This window comes from Oryctolagus cuniculus, chromosome 7 (assembly GCF_964237555.1).
Source record: "Oryctolagus cuniculus chromosome 7, mOryCun1.1, whole genome shotgun sequence".
Lineage (NCBI taxonomy): Eukaryota > Metazoa > Chordata > Mammalia > Lagomorpha > Leporidae > Oryctolagus > Oryctolagus cuniculus.
This window is the reverse complement of record NC_091438.1, coordinates 151,437,561-151,456,113: the sequence shown is the minus strand read 5'-3', so window position 1 is coordinate 151,456,113 and position 18,553 is coordinate 151,437,561. Positions and strand designations below refer to the sequence as shown.

The window sequence follows — 18,553 nt, the reverse complement described above, 5'->3', positions numbered from 1 at the left end:
TTGGAAAAGACCCAAAACATCACTGTAAGGAGCCCTTTGTGCTCTTAGGATATTGCATCTGCCCCCCCTCACACCATGGGGTCAACTGCTGAGCACTTCCTCTGTTCAAAGAACAGATCATCATCATTCACAACAATGGCAATTCTAGGAGAAAGAGCATCAGACAAGTGGCCAGTATATGAAAGAAAAGCAGCCAGTCTCAAGAAAGGCTCCTGGATTTGTACTCGGGATTTCAAGTATCCAAGGGCACAGCAAAGCACTGCTAAACACCTCTTAGCAAAGTGTAGCCTGAGATTTTCATCTGTGCTTTAAGAAAGCCTTGTGATGTCACAGCCAATCTGGCATCTTCTCTGCCTAAGGATGGAAGCAGCCCCATCAGTGAGGCTGACCCAACACCCAGACGTGAACACTTAACGGAACTTTACCCTGTTACTCTTCCCACTCTCTTTCCTGTTCCTTTGCCTTTTTTATTTTTCAAATGAAGCTCAAAAGTTTCCTGATGGCAGAGACCACAGACAAATCAGTAGAGCAGAGAGATCCCAGAATACTGGAGACCACAGATCAGTGACCCTAATTCAGCAGTCACAATGAGAAGGATGGAGTGTGCACCAGGGGTTGGTGACTCACTGAAGAGGTTCAGCTTCTTGTCAGCTTGCAGGGCTTCTTCTCTGGTGAACGGGAAGTCAAACCAGCGTGATCGACTCAGGTTGAGCTGCATGGTTCTGCCGAAGATTTCAATATAAGATGGGGCTCGCTCAATTGCCTGGGTCCCAATCTGGATCCGCATGCCTGTCATCACCATGGTGCTGTTGTTGTTACTAATCTCAATGGTGAAGCCACCAGGCTAGAGAGAAAAGGCACATACCAGAAAAATTAACAGGAATTCTTAAATTCACGCCTTGATGCCTGCCTCTGATATGTCTCAATGTGTTCCCAGGTTAAGACTTTTATCCTTCTTAACTCCCTAGAAATGACTTTCTTGCTTCCAAGGACTGGAACACAGAGGCAGGGAGTAGATTCTCTTCCATATCAGGTTTCCTTCTCCCCACATTAACAATGCCCTGTTGTCCTCTGCACAGTAATCGTGCTGGTAATGATGGAAACCTAACCTTATGGGATAGGAGTCCTTCATTTGTTAAGGAACCATGTAACTAGAATTGAGGGTTGGTGACTGAATGTGTGATTCACACATGCATTGTAGAAGATGTGTTCTTGCACCAGGGAATGAGTCCAGCCCAGCATAGTCCTCACCTTGGTGTTGGCCACATACATGCCAGTGGAATTCAGCCGGTGCTTTATCTGTTGTGCATTGTAGACCTGCAGGAGGTCATTGCCACCAAACTCCACATCTGTCAACTGCTGGTTGTGTTCAAAGAAGTCAATAGGGAAAGTCACCTGGCTGGATGTGCGGGTTGCTGTGGAGATCAGATTAGCAAAGAACATGGGTATATGCAGTTTCGACCACCTCTGCTCCCAGTCCACTTCCCCAAGGCTGAGCCCAACTCACACACTCTGGCCTTTCTAAGCATATTCTGGATCATAATGTGAGCATCAGCAGGAAGCCTGCATGAGGCCAGCTCTCCGGCTGTTATTCTCCCTAAGCACAACAGAGCTCAGTAACAAGAAACAACCTGGTATTGTGTGCCCTACAGTCTCTCTGGCAGTTGCTTTATTTAAAATTAAAAATGGAGGCCATCTCTTTACAGGATAAGCTCTGCCATTATAGAAAATATAGACCCTACAGAACAAATTTAAGATAATATGATGAACTTGCAAGGTCTTTGCTGAGCCAGATTCACTCACTACTAAATTTAAGCTTTCACTTCCCTGAGGAGTCCTCTCAGTCAGGAGCAAGATTACTCGCTCAGAGATGGGTTCTTCAATTGTCAGTGGGATCTACTATTCAATCAGTTCCATCCTGAAGGCAAGCCATTTCCTCTAAACTCAGAGAGAAAAATTTCTCAAACAAGGAGCAAGATACCACTCTTTCTGGACACCAAAGAGCTGCTGACCTACACCAAACAGCCAATGGGTGTTTGTCATTTGGAACCAAATCAGCTAGCACATATCCGTAACTTTACAAATGTGCAAATGGGACAGTCACCATCTCTTCCCAGACACTCATGGGTAGATTCTAAGTTCTGAGTCACTGTGTAGAAGACTCATTCTCACCCCCCACACACACACAGCCATCTTCCGAGAAGAGGCCTTACTGATCGTGGCTGTTTTGCGTTTTCGAACAGGCTTCATTATACTAATGACACTACTGGGCTGCAGGGATGGTTGGAGCCAATAGGAGGTGTTTTCCACATTGGCCATATAAATACGCAGGCTGCCATCTTCACACAGCAAGATCATGGTTGTCCGCTGCTGCTCATTGCAGGCTGTGTGCCTAATAGCAACCATGTCTTGGATCTAGGAAGAAGCAACAAAGGCATGTGTTAGTTCCCATGTGTACAGATCAGAGCCCACAAAGAGAGGAAGAGAGACAACCAGTTCAGTTAGGTAGGGTGGCACTGAAAGGTGTCTGAAAGAAAATGGATAATGTAGGCCCCCATAGGAACAGATAAGAGAAGAGAGCCAGCATTGTGCAGTGGGTTAAGTTGCAGCTGGTGATACTGGCTTCCCATATCTAAGTCCCAGTTTGAGGCCCAGCTGCTTCATTTCCAATCCAGCTCTTTGTTAATATGCCTAGGAGGTAGCAGATGATGGACCAAGTACTTGGTTCCCTGCTATCCAAGGAGAGACCTGGATTGAATTCCTGGTTTCTGGCTTCAGCCTAAACTAGCCCTGGATGTTCTGGCCATTTGGGGGTGTGAACCTGTCTCTCTCTTTCTGTTGCTCTGCCTTTCAAATAAAATAAATAAATGAATCTTTAAAAAAAAACAGCAAGTACAGGGAAAAAAATCAACATAACGGTATCTATCAAAATGAAGTGATGGGAGAACTTGGCACTGACCTTTGCTTTAGCAGGAAGAGTCTTGATCTCCTGGATGAGAAGGGTGTCTGGCCTCACCATGATCACCAGCGGCACACCTGTGGTTTGCTGGACACAGCACACCAAGCCAGGGTGGTTCATCACCTCAGACCACTGGCAAAGTGCAGGAGAAGTCTTACTGCCACCATTGGAACTGCAGACAACAAAAGTGGCCACAGTTAGAATGTTAATCACCACTTAAAGAGTTCTTTTCTTGACCTGGAAGCTGTCCTCTAACTAGCCACACGCCTGCCTCTAGAGTGGTATCTGTGGCCAGACTCCGCATGAGTCAGTGTTACTCTGAGGCTTACCCAGTCTCATACCCCCAGCATGTGCCCCTGGGAGGAGTCCTTGTTTAACATCTCCAATGCTGGGCCCTACAGTCTGAGAAGAGGTAGCCCTATGCACCTACAGGCTGTCACGTGCATAGGGCCATGACTGCTTAAGGAATGTGACCCACTGTCCTGTAAGGATCTCCAGACTCATTAAGTTTTAGGCAAACTGGTGTCCATTTCACTTCATTTCATCTCAAACCAGGTAAGTCCCAAAAGAGAGGCCAGAGAAAAAATGCTATAATGGCTACCCAATGGCAGCTAAGAAAGATATGAAAAAACCCTAAATCTCTCCTTCCTCCTTAAATAAAATTTTCACTACCTCACATAGCCCTCTGTTACCAAGAAACCTGATAGAAGCCTCTAACTCCAACACCACCCCCGCAACAACGCTCATGCTCAGTTTACTGACAGAGTTAAGTTTCCCCCAGGAAGTAAATTGAAAGGACATTATGGTGGGGCTAGTGCTGTGGCACAGCAGGTAAAACCACCGCCTGCAGTGCCAGCTGCTCCACTGCTCCCAGCTGCTCCACTTCTAATCCAGCTCTCTACTATGGCCTGGGAAAATAGTAGAAGATGACCCAAGTCCTTGGGTCACTGCACCTATATGGGAGACCCAGAAGAAGCTTCTGGCTCCTGGCTCCCAATCAGCTCAGCTCTGGCTGTTGCAGTCATTCGGGGAGTGAACCAGTGGATGGAAGACCTCTCTCTGCCTCTCTTTCTCTGTTTAAATCTGACTTTCAAATAAATAAATAAATAAATAGATAAATAAATCTTTTTTTTTTTTTAAGGACATTATGGCAAGATGAGTGCCTATCAGAAACTTGTCCCTCTTCAAATCTTGCTGAGCACATTTAAGTTCCATTCACTGTGGTACATGTTGTGGCACAGAGGGTTAAACTGCCACCTGAGCCACTGGCATCCCATATTGGAGTACCAGTTTGAGTCCCCAGCCACTCTGCCTCTGATCCAGCTTCCTGAGAAGCTAGCAAAAGATGGCCCAGGTACTTGGGCACCTGCCACCCATATGGAAGACCAAGATGGTGTCCTTGTCTATGGGCCTCCCCCCAACCCCCCGAACAAAGATTTATTTCCATCCACTAGTTTACTCCCCTAATCTCCCCTAATTGGCTGCAATGGCCAGAGCTGCGCCAATCCAAAGTCAGGAGCTTCCTCCGGGTCTCCACATGGGTGCAGGGGCCCAAGCACTTGGGCCATCTTCTACTACTTTCCCAGACCACAGCAGAGAGCTGGATCAAAAGAGGAACAGCCAGGTCTCAAACTAGTACCCATATGGGATGCCAACACTGCAGGCGGCGGCCTTACCCACTATGCCACAGCGCTGGCCCTGTGGCTATGGGCTTTGACCTAGCCCAGAGCTGGCTGTTGTGACCACTTGGACAATGAACCAGCAAATGGAAGACAGTCTCTCTGTGTGCCATTCTTTCAAGTAAAAAAGTCTTAAAAAATATATACATACACACACACATACACACATACTGCTTTGACTATACATTTTCATTTAGAGTTAGCAGTGGCCCAAACTACCTCTTACAGCTTGAGGTCTCCACAGTGGATGACAAACCACGTGGACAGCCCAACCTGTCAACCGTGGACATTGCTTGATTTTAAAGAGATGAGACTGCTGGAGAAAAATGCAGTTTCACCAGACTCAGAATAGTACTTGGGAGGGAAACAGAGACCCCCTACTGAATGTCAGCACATCCAATGCTCATTTCACCTTTTGATGTTGATGGGGAAGAGCTGTAACACCTCCAGAGTCATCCTGCTGATGGTGGCTGCGAATGATTTGCCTTGACAATAGCTGAAGAACAGCATCTGCAACACATGGGAGTAGTACACGGACACACCACCACCTGCCACCTGGCTGTTACTGTCCTGCAGGGACAAAGACATAAATTTACATTAACATCTCATTTTGCCTTGGCTACCAGCTTCCAGTTGATGCTGGTTACTAGTTTTAAGTCATGATTAAGTTTCCCAAACACCCTGATGGTAAAGGAACTTCAGGTTGTATCAGTTTATTCCTAAAGGACAAGAATTTCTGCTTTTAGGTTAAAAGTTAGAAGGGAACAAAGAGAACAAAGAGGAGTTGGTAAATGGATTAAATCTAGAGCAGAAGGCAATGGCAACACGTGCTCCACCTTCAAGTCTTCATGGTTGATTTCCAGCACATTAGTGACATAGAAGGGCCCCTGCTGGGCGCTGCTGGCCTCTTCCATTAGCTGTGTGTAGATGTAGCCAGCTGAAGACATTATGACGATGATGTTCTTCCCCTCCTCATTGAAGAGAAAAGTGACGTCTCTTATCTTTGAGCTCGGCAGAAGAAAGTAGAAGGTTGGACTCAAGGCGTCAACAGACAGGTCATAAATCTGCAGAACGGGAGAAAGACTAAATAAAGGAGCTCTTTTTCAGTCCCATCCCCAAATATCCCAGTGAATCTACACAGCTACAACTGTTGAGTGATGAGCACTCATTCTACATTCAACAAACACCTATAGGTGTTAGGCTCTGAGCATCCAAAGATGAATGAGGTACCCTTGATTGTCCCTCAAGGAATGATAGAGATGCATATAAAAATTTGACAACAAGTACAGTAGTAGTATGGGTATGTGGAAGGTGTTAACAGGTCAGTTCCGCATTGCCTACACACAGAAAGCCCCTGTCCAGCAGTGTAACAGAAGGCAACAATGTGTGCTGACTAGTTTCTGTTTAAGCTAGCATATAAAATGGAGACTAAACATTCTGGATTTAAAAGCAGAACAACTCTAGGACCCTATCATCAGAGAATTATAAGTGTACCTTGACAAAGTCTGCAGTGACAATTGCCAACTCAGTCTGTGAACCAGGCAACCACACAGCTTTGATGATGAAGTTCCCTGTTGCCAACTGGGGATGCAACACCAAGTGATCCGACACAGAGCCTGAGCTACTAAAGGTGAGCACGTGGCAGTCCTGGACAAGACGAAAGGAACACAATGGTTAAAAGAGGATCTGGAAAGCAGGCTAAAGGACACAGGGTGCTAGCACTCCCTTCACTCCCCTAATAGTCCCTGCCTTCATGTAAGGAATATGACAGCTTACATATCTAGGTTTCAAGAGCAAGCAAAGGGTGTTTCTAACACAGGAGCAATCTGAATAACCCAGAAGAAATGCATAGAAAGATATCCTTTGCATTCCAATAGCTTTTAACAATATAAACAATGAGTAAGAAGCAGCAGGGTTGAGAACAGGGGAGAGGAGACTAGGCTCCAAGGCTCAAGGTAATCCAACCTGAATCAGGATTTTTACCTTTAGCCCACAAACTGCCAGGTAGTCCTCCTTGCAGGGATTTCCAGTGAGGCTCAGCACAGTAAACGGGACTGGGGCAGAAGCCAAGCGGGTCAGAGTCAACTTCCTTTTGCTGGAATCGGCTTGCTTCAAGAGTGCAGAGAGCTGCAGAACAGTGATCTGCAAAGAAGCAACTACCAATTTATTCTTCACCCTCACCCTCTCAGAGAGCACAGACTAAGTTCACAGGGTTTTCGTGGGTAAGTCTATTTGGTGATTATTAGCCTCTATTTCTCCTGGTTGAAAGACAAGAAATGTCTCCCCCTTACTCCCCCGACTTCCAATGAGGGCAAAAGGGAGGAGCAAAGAAATCACTTCTCTTCAAAGAACCGTTCTACAAAAGCGACTGACAGTTCTTATGTATAACTCCTTTTCTAGCTTTTTCTGAATGTTTTTAAAATAATTTTAGAGCTGTTCCATGGACTATCCCTATTTTCGCTTACAGTAGTTTAAAACATTAGTAGCCGGCGCCGCGGCTCACTAGGCTAATCCTCTGCCTAGTGGCGCCAGCACACCGGGTTCTAGTCCCGGTCGGGGCGCCGGATTCTGTCCAGGTTGCCCCTCTTCCAGGCCAGCTCTCTGCTGTGGCCAGGGAGTGCAGTGGAGGATGGCCCACGTCCTTGGGCCCTGCACCCCATGGGAGACCAGGATAAGTACCTGGCTCCTGCTATCGGATCAGCGCGGTGTACCGGCCGCAGCGTGCCAGCCGCGGTGGCCATTGGCGGGTGAACCAACGGCATAGGAAGACCTTTCTCTCTGTCTCTCTCTCTCACTGTCCACTCTGCCTGTCAAAAAATAAATAATAAATAAATAAATAAATAAATAACATTAGTGGTGATGGTAAGGCCAGAAAATATCCAACAAAAAAATAGAACTGAGGCCGGCGCCGCGGCTCACTAGGCTAATCCTCCGCCTAGCGGCGCCGGCACACCGGGTTCTAGTCCCGGTCGGGGCGCCGGATTCTGTCCCGGTTGCCCCTCTTCCAGGCCAGCTCTCTGCTGTGGCCAGGGAGTGCAGTGGAGGATGGCCCAGGTGCTTGGGCCCTGCACCCCATGGGAGACCAGGAAAAGCACCTGGCTCCTGGCTCCTGCCATCGGATCAGCGCGGTGCGCCGGCCACAGCGCGCAGGCCGCGGCGGCCATTGGAGGGTGAACCAACGGCAAAGGAAGACCTTTCTCTCTGTCTCTCTCTCTCACTGTCCACTCTGCCTGTCAAAAAAAATAAAATAAAATAAAAAAAAATACAACTGAAACACCTTGCACTCCTCCAACTTCTACCAGTTCTAAAAAGCCACACAAACTCCCTGTGTCCTTAGAAGCTGTGAGGGCAGGGTGGGTTAAGCAAGGAACACTAAATCTTCCTAGGCAGGCTTTTGTCCTTCAGCCTGTATCCACCGCAGTACACAAAATGGGCAAGCTTGGAGCCAAGTGGTCTAAGTACTGGCTTGTCACTACCTTTTCCTAGGAGCATGAAGGATATGCTGAGTGGGATTTTACTAATTACAAACAGCCTCTACCTAGTCATACCAGATGTAGGTCTCATCAGATAACTCGGGGAGATCTATCCCAAAAATATTCTTTGGACTCAAAGGACTTTTCCTCAGACAACCAAGCTAAGCATGGTCATCTATCTGTTTTGCTTAGTATTTAGGACAAACATAACCTAAAATGAGTGAGACGAAGTGAAGACCCACCTTGCCCTTTTCGTGGCTGACAGCCAAATGCTGGCGGCGTCCGTGAGGGGAAGAGAGGACACACATAGCCACCCGCCTGAGCACATGGGCACTGATCAGCTGCCGAATTGTCTGGCCTTGATCTCCACTATAATTCATCCGAACATTCTCAAAGGCACCTTCCTGAGAGCCTAAGGTGGGAACCTGGCAAAGACGGAAGCAGAGAAATAAGAAGTAGGAGTGAAGGGATTCCTACACTATTCATGTGATTGAAGAGATTTCAAGTTCCAATCCCTGGATAGCTGGGTAAATTTATTGAAGTTATTATCATTCCAACAATAACGTGGCTGAGGGGAGAGAGGGGGAATTGTAGTGCAGTGGATTAAGCTGCCACTTGGATGCCTGCAATCCCCTATCAGAGCGCAGGTGTGAGTCCAGTCTACTTCACTTCTGATACAGATCCCTGTTACTGCACCTGAGAAAACAGATGATGATGGCCTAAGTACTTGAGTCCCTGCCACCTACATGAGAGACCAGGATGTAGTTCCTGGCTCCTGGCTTTGACCGGGTTTACCCCTGGTTGTAGCAGACATTTAGGGAATGACTTAGCAAATGAAAGCTGGCACTGTGGCACATCTGGTTAACGCCCTGGCCTGAAGTGCCGGCAAACCATATAGGCGTCGGTTCGAGTCCTGACTGCTCTACTTCCAATCCAGCTCTCTGCTATGGGCCTGGGATAACAGTAGAAGATGGCCCAAGTCTTTGGGCCCCTGCATCCAAATGGGAGACCCGGAAGAAGCTCCTGGCTCCTAGCTTTGGATCGGCGCAGCTTTGGCCGTGGCAGCTGGGGAGTAAGCCATTGGATGGAAGACCTCTTTCTCTCTCTCTCTGCCTCTCCTCTCTCTGTGTAAATCTTTCAAATAATTAAATAAATCTTTAAAAAAAAAAAAAAAAGAAAGAAAGAAAGCTCCCTCTCCCTCTCTCTCTCTCCCTCTATCATTTTGCCTTTCAAAACAATCTTTCACAATTAAAATACTGGCCTTATAAATGTTAAAATGTCCTTTCTTTTGGCCAATGCTGCGGCTCACTTGGCTAATCCTCTGCCTGTGGCGCCAGCACTCTGGGTTCTAGTCCCGGTTGTTCTTCTTCCAGTCCAGCTCTCTGCTGTGGCCCGGGAAGGCAGTGGAGGATGGCCTAAGTACTTGGGCCCTGCACCCGCATGGGAGACCAGGGGGAAGCACCTGGCTCCTGGCTTCGGATCGGCGCAGCACGCCGGCCGCAGCAGCCATTTTGGGGGGTGAACCAACGGAAAAAAGGGAGACCTTTCTCTCTCTCTCTAACTCTGCCTGTCAAAAAACAAAAATGTCCTTTCTTTTATAAAATGATGGTTGATAACAGATGGAATTTTTTTCATTACTTTAAACTGGCAAATTGAAGTCAGCAATATTAGAGGTTACCAACCCTACTCCAGGATTTTTTATCTTCATCTTAAACAACTGAAAATCCAGTGCTAAAACACTGTGACGGATGGGGTCAGCAATGTGTTACAGCAAGTTAAATCACCATCTGCAGTGTTAACGTCCCATACGGGCACCAGTTTGTGTCCCGGCTGCTTTGCTTCCCATCCACCTCCCTGCTAAAGCACCTTGGAAAACAGCAGAGGATGGCCCAAGTGCTCAGGACTCTGCACACACGTGGGAGACCCATAAGAAGCTCCTGGCTCTTGGCTTTGGCCAGGCCAGGTCTGGTCACTGCAGCCATTTGGGGAGTGAACCAGTGGATGAAAGATCTCTCTCTCTCTCTCCTCTCTCTCTGAAACTCTTGCAAACAAATAAATCTTAAACACCTGTGATTGATTTCTAATAAAACACAGAATACAGCTGTGAATGTGTGTGTACTCCCAAGTCGAGTGTTATTCCTTGAAAGCACCAGCTTGTGAGACTGATTCTGTTTACTTCATCCACAACATCTGTTCACTTTCCTTTAGTAATTGCCATCACTTTATTTTTCATTACTTCACACAACTGCTCTTAAAGAGACCAGGAAGGCCACAGCAAAAGACTGAAATTCAGTGCTAGAGCAGCAGGTTTTAAAAATGGATAATGCCATGGACTTACAAGCCATGTCACGTGAAAAACTGAAGTTATCCTGGGTTGGTTCAAATGACCTTGGGTTCCCTCCTTTTGAAGAAACACCTCATATGCTTTCACATTGTTCATAAGAAATTCTGGGAAAACCACAAGACATAAATTCTATGTTCTGAAGGGCCAGGGATGAACTGTTCTAAGCATATTCCTCAGAGTACTTTGCACATCTCTATGTTCCAAGCACTTGGTTTCCATAACCACCGAACTGTGTGGCCCTGACACACTCACCATCAGTTGATCCGTCATCTCAACCACCTTGTCCACTGTATGCAGCTCACTGAGGGCCTGCTGAGCCCGGCTGCTGCTACCCACAGCTGACGCTTGCTGAAAGTTGGTCTGAATGGCATCCATGAGGAAATTGAGCATGTCTAACACAAGAGGAGCGAAGGAGAAATTGGCCTGAGAAGTGCAGAAACAAAAGGTGGGAGAGGGGTCACATTAGTCAGAAAAATCTTGCCAGTCCCTACCTTCAGAACCAGTTTCCCCACTTCCATTTAGCTAAGCAAGCCATCATCTCATTCTCTCCACAATCCTGAATTTGATTTCAGTCAATACACTATTGTGCTGCCAACTCTAAAACAATCTTTCTAAAGCAGGAGTCACACAGAAACCCTAACGTGTGAAAGCAAACACCATATATAACTGGCCAATCCCTCCTCTTTGTATACTTGATGAAATAGTTATAAAGTTTGTTCAGGGGCCAGCATTGTGGCACAATGAGTTAGGCTGCTGCCTGTTGCACTGGCATGCCACATCGGAGTGCCAGCTGTTCTGCTTCTGATCCTGTTGTGCCTGGGAAAGCAGTGAAAGATGGCAAAAGCGTTGGGCCCCTACCACCCATTTGGGAGACCCACATGGAATTCCTGGTTCCCAGCTTTGGCCCAGTCCAGCCCCAAATGCTATGGCAATAAGGGGAATAAGCCACTTGATAGAAGATCTCTTTCTCTCTGTCCATCCCTCTCCCTGTCACTCTGCTTTTCAAATAAATAAAACAAATCTTAGAAATGAAAAAGAAGTTCATGGAAAATGGAATGAAAAGAATAAGTTAATTTTAGGGCATATTTTGAAGTGAGTGTGCGTGTGTGTGTGTGTGTGTACCTATATATATATATATGAAGGGTCTTCAAAAGTTCATGGAAAATGTTTATTTTAAAAAATTATGCATGGCTTTCAAATTTTTTACACAAATTATTATGTTTTAATTCATTTTTCAAGAACTTTTTGAAGTTCTTCATAGGTTTACAGTGGCTACACACCACCCTTGGAAAACTAATAAAGAAATCACAAAAAATCATTTTGTGCAACCAGAAGAGGTGCTCCAGAACATTACAAAGCTACAAATTACCCTCCCACCAACCCCTACAGACTCCTAATACTCCTCAGTCCTAAATCCTTCCCTAGGGGCTGACACCACATAGTTTCTATATTCACACCATAAAAACTGCTAAAGAGAGAGAAAAGTATCACTTGCAAGCCTTGTGCATCTTTTACTCCCACTCAAACGTGCCAGGCTCTGAACTACCTGCTGGCATAGACTAGGTCCCACCTGGTTCTGCAGCTCCTCCCGGCAGCCCTCTACTGTACGGCACAGGCTGCTCTTTTTGGGCTTTTCTTCATCAGCAACTTTTCCATCACTGATGGTAACCTTGGCCTTGTCAGCTGGCGAGGTGCTGGCATGGCGCACCAGACTCTCTGAAACCCTGGGTTCACTTTGAAATGCTGACTCCTTCATGGTGGAGCTCATGCCACTGCTAGGAGTCCTCTTCACCAGTGCCTAGGGACAGAAAATGTCAAAAGTTCCTAAATTCTAGCCACAGCACAGATGAAATAAATTACACCTAAAATCTCAGATGAAAATCTGACCAAAGGAGAAACTGGTTGAGTAAGTAAATGTTATCCAAAAGCTACACCCTTATCTTCATGACATTCACTAACTTCTTTATTCACTCAGAGCATTAGGCCTTGGTTAGAACATCTGCAATTAAAAGGAGGTCTTAAAAAATTAACTACAGGGCCAGCGCTGTGGTGCAGCGGGTTAACACCCTGGCCTGAAGTGCTGGCATCCTATATGAGCGCCGGTTCGAGAGCCGGCTGCTCCACTTCCAATCATGCTCTCTGCTATGGCCTGGGATAGCAGCAGAAGATGGCCCAAGCTCTTGGGCCCCTACACCCACGTGGGAGACCTGGAAGAAGCTCCTGGCTTCAGATCAATGCAGCTCCGGCCGCTGCAGCCATCTGAGGAGTGAACCAGCAGATGGAAGATTTCTCTTTCTCTTTCTCTTTCTCTTTCTCTTTCTCTCTCTCTCTCTTTCTGCCTCTCCTTCTCTCTCTGTGTAACTCCTACTTTCAAATAATAAATGAATAAATCTTTCAAAAAAATTGACTATAAGATCACAAATAAGCCTGTTAGTTCTAACATTCTAAGTGAAGTGCTTAGGCCAGATTTGTACAAACCCAGTGACAAACCCAGAACATAATCCTAGACCCTGGTACCACAGAGGTGATATGGGAACCCTCCAGTTTTTCCCTGTCACTAGCGCTAGCAAGTCACACTGTTTAGCTCAATGAAGGCCCCAAATCTCTCACCAAACAGCTGCCATCTTCCTTGGCTCCACAGTCACAGAAGAAGGACCCATACTTGGCATAGGAAATCTCATGATCCTTGTGGCACACCTTAGCACACACCGTGCACACACCCACCCCGTCAACCATTTTACAGGTGTGACAGTGATACCTACAAAAAACAAGAACCAGCAAATAAGCCTGGAAATGCCAACCATCAAGGCCCAGCAAACTCCCACCTAAGAGGAAGAACTACTCTTACCAGTGCTGGTTCATGAATTCTTTCTGTGTGATCGTAAAAGTGCAGAGTTTATTGCAAAGCGAGTCTTCATCCTTCAATGATAGTAAGCCATGTTACTCAGAAATACAGGGCTCCCCATAAATACCCATAAAAACACCCTACTTCAACACCTTGGAAGAATGAAGAGTGGACTCATACATGGTCAACAGCAACCTGGCCCAACTGGAAAAAGCCAATTGAGTGAAAATCTGCTGCAATTTCAGGTGAAACCTTCAGACTTTGTGGTTAAGAAAACAAGAAATTTGAATGCTTTCTTAACAAGGGAGTTCCTATCATCCCGAAATTCTATTCTGAATGCAAAGACTGAAGAAGTAGGCAACAAGTGATTCTGAGTAAAAGACGCACATATGCTTATGAAAAACTCTCAACTCAAGAGGTTAGATCCCCTTGGCTTGTTCTCCATGCCTAAAATATATCAGAATCTGGCTTAGTTACATAAGCTGGAACAAAGTAACAAGGACTGGGAAATTTGGAAGCTCAAGAGGGGCTGGGATAGAGAGCCAAAGGCCTGTTAGAGTGCTATTCTGTTCTTACCTTGAGAGGTGAACTGAGAGATCACATAGTACTTACTGAATCCTCAGCCTGGGAATCTTCCTCTTCCACTGCCAACTCCTCCACCCAATCCGAGTCCACTTCAATGGCCCTCTCTTCCCCATCCACTGACAGATGACTTGGACCTTGACCATTACTCTGGCTCAGAGCGTTCGTGACATCAGCCAGGTAAGACATAATGTGACATGTGCACTCCAAGACTATCACATGCTGTAAGACAAGATCACAACCCCACAGAAACATTGGCCTCTTGGGTTTCAATTACCTATTTTCCTAGAAATTATCACTATATTTGTAGATAGCTGGCCAGTAAAATGTACTGAATTAGTATACATTTATTCATCCCCCCCCCCTTTTTTTTTTAAAGATTTATGTATTTGAAAGTCAAGAGTTACAGAAAGAGATGGAAAGAGAGACCTTCCATCCACTGGTTCAGTCTCCAGATGGCCACAACAGCCAGGGTTGGGCCAGGCTGAAGCCAGGAGCTTCATTCAGGTCTCCAACACGGGTGTAGGGGCCCAAACACTTGGGCCATCTTCCACTGCTTTCCCAGGCACATTAGCAGGAAGCTGGATTGGAAGTGGAGAAAGCTAGGACTCAAACCAGCACCCATATGGGATGCTGGCATTGTAGGTGGCAGTTTTTGGCCACCATGCCACAATGCTCGCCCTATGTTCATTCTTTTTTTTTTTTTTTTTTTTTTTTTTTTTGACAGGCAGAGTGGACAGTGAGAGAGAGAGACAGAGAGAAAGGTCTTCCTTTTGCCGTTGGTTCACCCTCCAATGGCCGCCGCGCTGATCCGATGGCAGGAGCCAGGAGCCAGGTGCTTCTCCTGGTCTCCCATGGGGTGCAGGGCCCAAGCACCTGGGCCATCCTCCACTGCACTCCCTGGCCACAGCAGAGAGCTGGCCTGGAAGAGGGGCAACCGGGACAGAATCCGGCGCCCCGACCGGGACTAGAACCTGGTGTGCCGGCGCCGCTAGGCGGAGGATTAGCCTAGTGAGCCGCGGCGCCGGCCGTTCATTCATTCTTAAGCACAAAGATAACTCTTTGGGCCGGCGCCGCGGCTCACTAGGCTAATCCTCCGCCTAGCGGCGCCGGCACACCGGGTTCTAGTCCCGGTCGGGGCGCCGGATTCTGTCCCGGTTGCCCCTCTTCCAGGCCAGCTCTCTGCTGTGGCCAGGGAGTGCAGTGGAGGATGGCCCAGGTGCTTGGGCCCTGCACCCCATGGGAGACCAGGAAAAGCACCTGGCTCCTGGCTTCTGCCATCGGATCAGCGCGGTGCGCCGGCCGCAGCGCGCCGGCCACGGCGGCCATTGGAGGGTGAACCAACGGCAAAGGAAGACCTTTCTCTCTGTTTCTCTCTCTCTCTCACTGTCCACTCTGCCTGTCAAAAAAAAAAACAAAAAACAAAAAAAAAAAAAAAAAAACAAAACAAAACAAAAAAAAAAAGATAACTCTTTACAATACCTTATAAGATGAAATAAAATTGAATAGGAGAATGGAGTAAATGATATTAAAATCATTCAAGACAATGGTGCTATCTTATCTCATTAGCACAATTTCCCTACATTAGCATTTTCTTTAACTATTAGTGAAAATAATTCTCAGAGAGGAACAGTTTCAGAGAGCAAGAGAAGAATGATCCAGTCAATCACTGCAGGTGCTTTACAAATTTGCCTAAAATCCCAACAGGCTGGCGTCAGAGACTGAGATTTCTAAGTTGCTTCACTCCACACTTTGACATTTCAGCAAGAAAGGAGTGAGAAAGGAATGGTACCATGCTGGGTCTCAGAGGCAAGCTACCAGCTATGTCAAGTCCGTGGGTTGAATGGAGGTTAAAAAATGCTGAACACAAATTTCTGTCAACTTCAAACTCCTTTCACATGCCACAGTGACCTGAACCTTCAGGCAAATTAAACAACGGTGGCATCTGGCCTGGAGTGGAGGAAGACGTCTGCAACCTCAAGGCCCTGACTCAGTGCAGTTTTCTACCCCATGGCAGCGACACAGGAATTCACTGTTTGAAGGATCCTGCTGGATGCTTGCTTACCAGAATACTTCCTTCCTATCACTAATGGCCACTTGTCAGGGGCCTGAGAGCATACACACCTAGAAAGGTCTTTCAGCTATATCCTCTGTAGGCTAGCCAGGGACAGAAGCCAACGGGCAGGACAGCCTGCCTTCCATCTGATCCAGAGAGGAGAATCCCCTCTTCCCCACTCCCTGACGGTTGTCTTACCTTCCCATGCATTACATTGGCATTCAGTTTTTCAACGACATTCTTCTGTGACAGGTATTTCTTACTGTACCAAAGGAAAAAAAGGGGGAGGGGGGCCATAAAGTCATCTAAGTAACCAAAGGAAGCATCTTCATGAACCTTGAATCAATGTATGGATAATCTGAGCAAAAAGCATTCTTAGCAAATCTATAAGTAACACAGTCATAGTGTGGGGTGTTCTGGTCTTAGGATTATCACTGACATGTGGTATACTCTTTCCAAGACTTCTCTTAAAAATAATTAATAGGAAATAATTAATAATGAACAGAAAATTCCACCAGGAAAATAATGAATATTAAATCTTACGTGAACAGAGTGACTGGGTCACCTCAATCCCCAATAAAAAGGTAGAGATTGAACTTTCTTTAAAACTCACTCCAAGCTACAAAGAAAATAATGTGTAATTACCCTCCCTCTTCTCCAAAAGCAATGTTGTAACCTACAGATGGGTTCCTCCAATTTCATTATCTTACCATCTGCCCAGCCAGTCCACAGCAGCATTATGGAGTTGAAGGTGACCAGCACCTTGACCTGCACTGGCCAGAGTGGCCATCACAACCATGAGTTCAGGGAAGCCAGTCCCATCACCGTTAGTGAGCATCTCTGTTGCCATGGGGGTCAGGGTGCCCAGAAGTACAGCACACACACCTTCCCCAACTTGGCTGGCAAAAAAAAAAAAAAAAGAAGAGGAAGTCAATAAATAACCAATAGAAACCTGACTGTGTATCTCAAATGTGCAAGAGTAACCAAAAGAACTTTCAAATTAAAAATTAAATACACGACTACATTCCCAACTCCAGTTTTGGATATAGTCTACAAAACATTCACTCAGGTTTCAACAGACAGGCCCAGTAATTAAAGCTTTTTCTACGAGAAAGATCAAGAAACTAAACCGGATTCCCTTAGTCTAGCGAAGCGGAGATAAGAAACCCCTGAAAATGCTACGACTGATGCCTACAGGGAAGACAGATTCACCCCCAATGTATTTCTGGGCTTGTTAGGGACACATAACATACAAACAAGTTTTACCTGTTTTCCCTAACAATGTATGTGGTCAGTAACTGCAACAGCTGCCGGTTCTCCTGAATTATGTCCAGCTGATCAGAATCTTTTGGGGGTGACGTTGTCATGCGTGTGAGCCAGGCCTGCAGACGTACAGGTTCCACACAAGCCAGCTGTGCCAGAGAGCCGCAGAGATGCAAGAGGCTAGGATTAGGGCTCTTCTCAGCTAGGAACAGATCGACAAGCTAGGGGTCAGTGAAGAAGGTGAAGGGAAAATGGGGAAGAGGGCAAACTGTGGGCCAGGAAAATGGGAAAAGGCTTCAAGCAAGTTTTCAACTTCCTTCTAAACTTTCTCCGAGGGATTCTCTCCACTTGTTAGCATTTTCATGCTATAGTTAAACTCGGGCAGAAGATATGCACAGTATTAGCTGGACATCAAAGTTCCCATAAGAAGATTACCAAAAGCTGTCACTCACTCAGCTGGAAGAGTTTGGTGAAGAATTTCAAAACTCGGTTACAGAATTTAGCAGAGAGGTTCTCATTGGCTGTTGCCATCATGATCTGCACAAGTTCTCCACTGGGGGGAAAATGGAAGAATCACATTAAGCCTCACATAAAAGGCATTCGTTTCTATTTCTTTACAATCTCATCTCCTCCAGGGAAATAGCTACTGGGAGTCAACAACATAAGGTGTTCCTGGAATCCAACCCCTCATCAATTACTTCAAGGAGTCAGTAATTAACCTAAGTCCTCCCCAAAATACAGGCATCGAAGTAGGCCTTTGGTATTCTCTGAGAAAGAATAATGAGTCAATACATACAGCTCCTTCCTTTCAAGGAGCATTAAAAAAATGTTCACTGAATAAAATGAAATATAGTCACCTGTCAGAGAAAAATTCCTCCATAGCTTTGCGAGCCTGGCTGCTTTCCAGTTGTTTTTCCAAATACTGGAGACATTCCTCCAAGATGGATTCATCCAGTCCACTGAGAATCAAAAGTAAAAATTAACAGTAATCAAACCTGTTTCAATTTCCTGACCTGATGTTTAAAAATGTAAGCTTGTTTGTTTACAAGCAGATTTTGAAGACAATGCTCAATTGTGCCCTGTCAAAGCTTAACATAGGGGTTGGTATTGTGGAATAGGGGTGGAGCCACAGCCTGCAGTGCCAGCATCCCATATGGGTGCAGGTGCCAGCCTGCAGTGCCAGATCCCATATAGCTGCTCCTCTTCCAATCCACCTCTCTGCTATGGCCTGGGAAAGCAGTAGAAGGCTCAAGTCCTTGGGCCCCTGCACCCAGTTGAGACCTGGAAGAAGCTCCTGGCTCTGGAACAGCTCAGCTCTGGCCATTGCGGCCAATTTGGGAGTGAACCAGCAG

The 18,553-nt window shown here is 46.3% G+C and overlaps 1 protein-coding gene across 8 annotated transcripts in view; it reads right to left on the bottom strand.

The window, feature by feature from the left end:
* UBR4 (ubiquitin protein ligase E3 component n-recognin 4) overlaps positions 1 to 18,553 on the bottom strand; it is a 158,650-nt gene that overhangs the window by 79,826 nt on the left and 60,271 nt on the right. For all 8 annotated transcript variants that reach the window (XM_051858039.2, XM_051858043.2, XM_051858042.2 and 5 more), the window contains 19 exons: positions 18,059 to 18,160; positions 17,654 to 17,754; positions 17,205 to 17,403; positions 16,649 to 16,837; positions 16,137 to 16,200; positions 13,913 to 14,104; positions 13,304 to 13,374; positions 13,066 to 13,213; positions 12,026 to 12,253; positions 10,708 to 10,878; positions 8,354 to 8,536; positions 6,622 to 6,780; positions 6,133 to 6,285; positions 5,475 to 5,702; positions 5,051 to 5,208; positions 2,960 to 3,131; positions 2,214 to 2,415; positions 1,252 to 1,415; positions 628 to 844 (listed from right to left, as the gene is read on the bottom strand). In XM_051858039.2, coding sequence (XP_051713999.2) covers positions 628 to 844; positions 1,252 to 1,415; positions 2,214 to 2,415; positions 2,960 to 3,131; positions 5,051 to 5,208; positions 5,475 to 5,702; positions 6,133 to 6,285; positions 6,622 to 6,780; positions 8,354 to 8,536; positions 10,708 to 10,878; positions 12,026 to 12,253; positions 13,066 to 13,213; positions 13,304 to 13,374; positions 13,913 to 14,104; positions 16,137 to 16,200; positions 16,649 to 16,837; positions 17,205 to 17,403; positions 17,654 to 17,754; positions 18,059 to 18,160 — 3,101 coding nt within the window. The remainder of the gene's footprint in view (positions 1 to 627; positions 845 to 1,251; positions 1,416 to 2,213; positions 2,416 to 2,959; positions 3,132 to 5,050; positions 5,209 to 5,474; positions 5,703 to 6,132; positions 6,286 to 6,621; positions 6,781 to 8,353; positions 8,537 to 10,707; positions 10,879 to 12,025; positions 12,254 to 13,065; positions 13,214 to 13,303; positions 13,375 to 13,912; positions 14,105 to 16,136; positions 16,201 to 16,648; positions 16,838 to 17,204; positions 17,404 to 17,653; positions 17,755 to 18,058; positions 18,161 to 18,553) is intronic.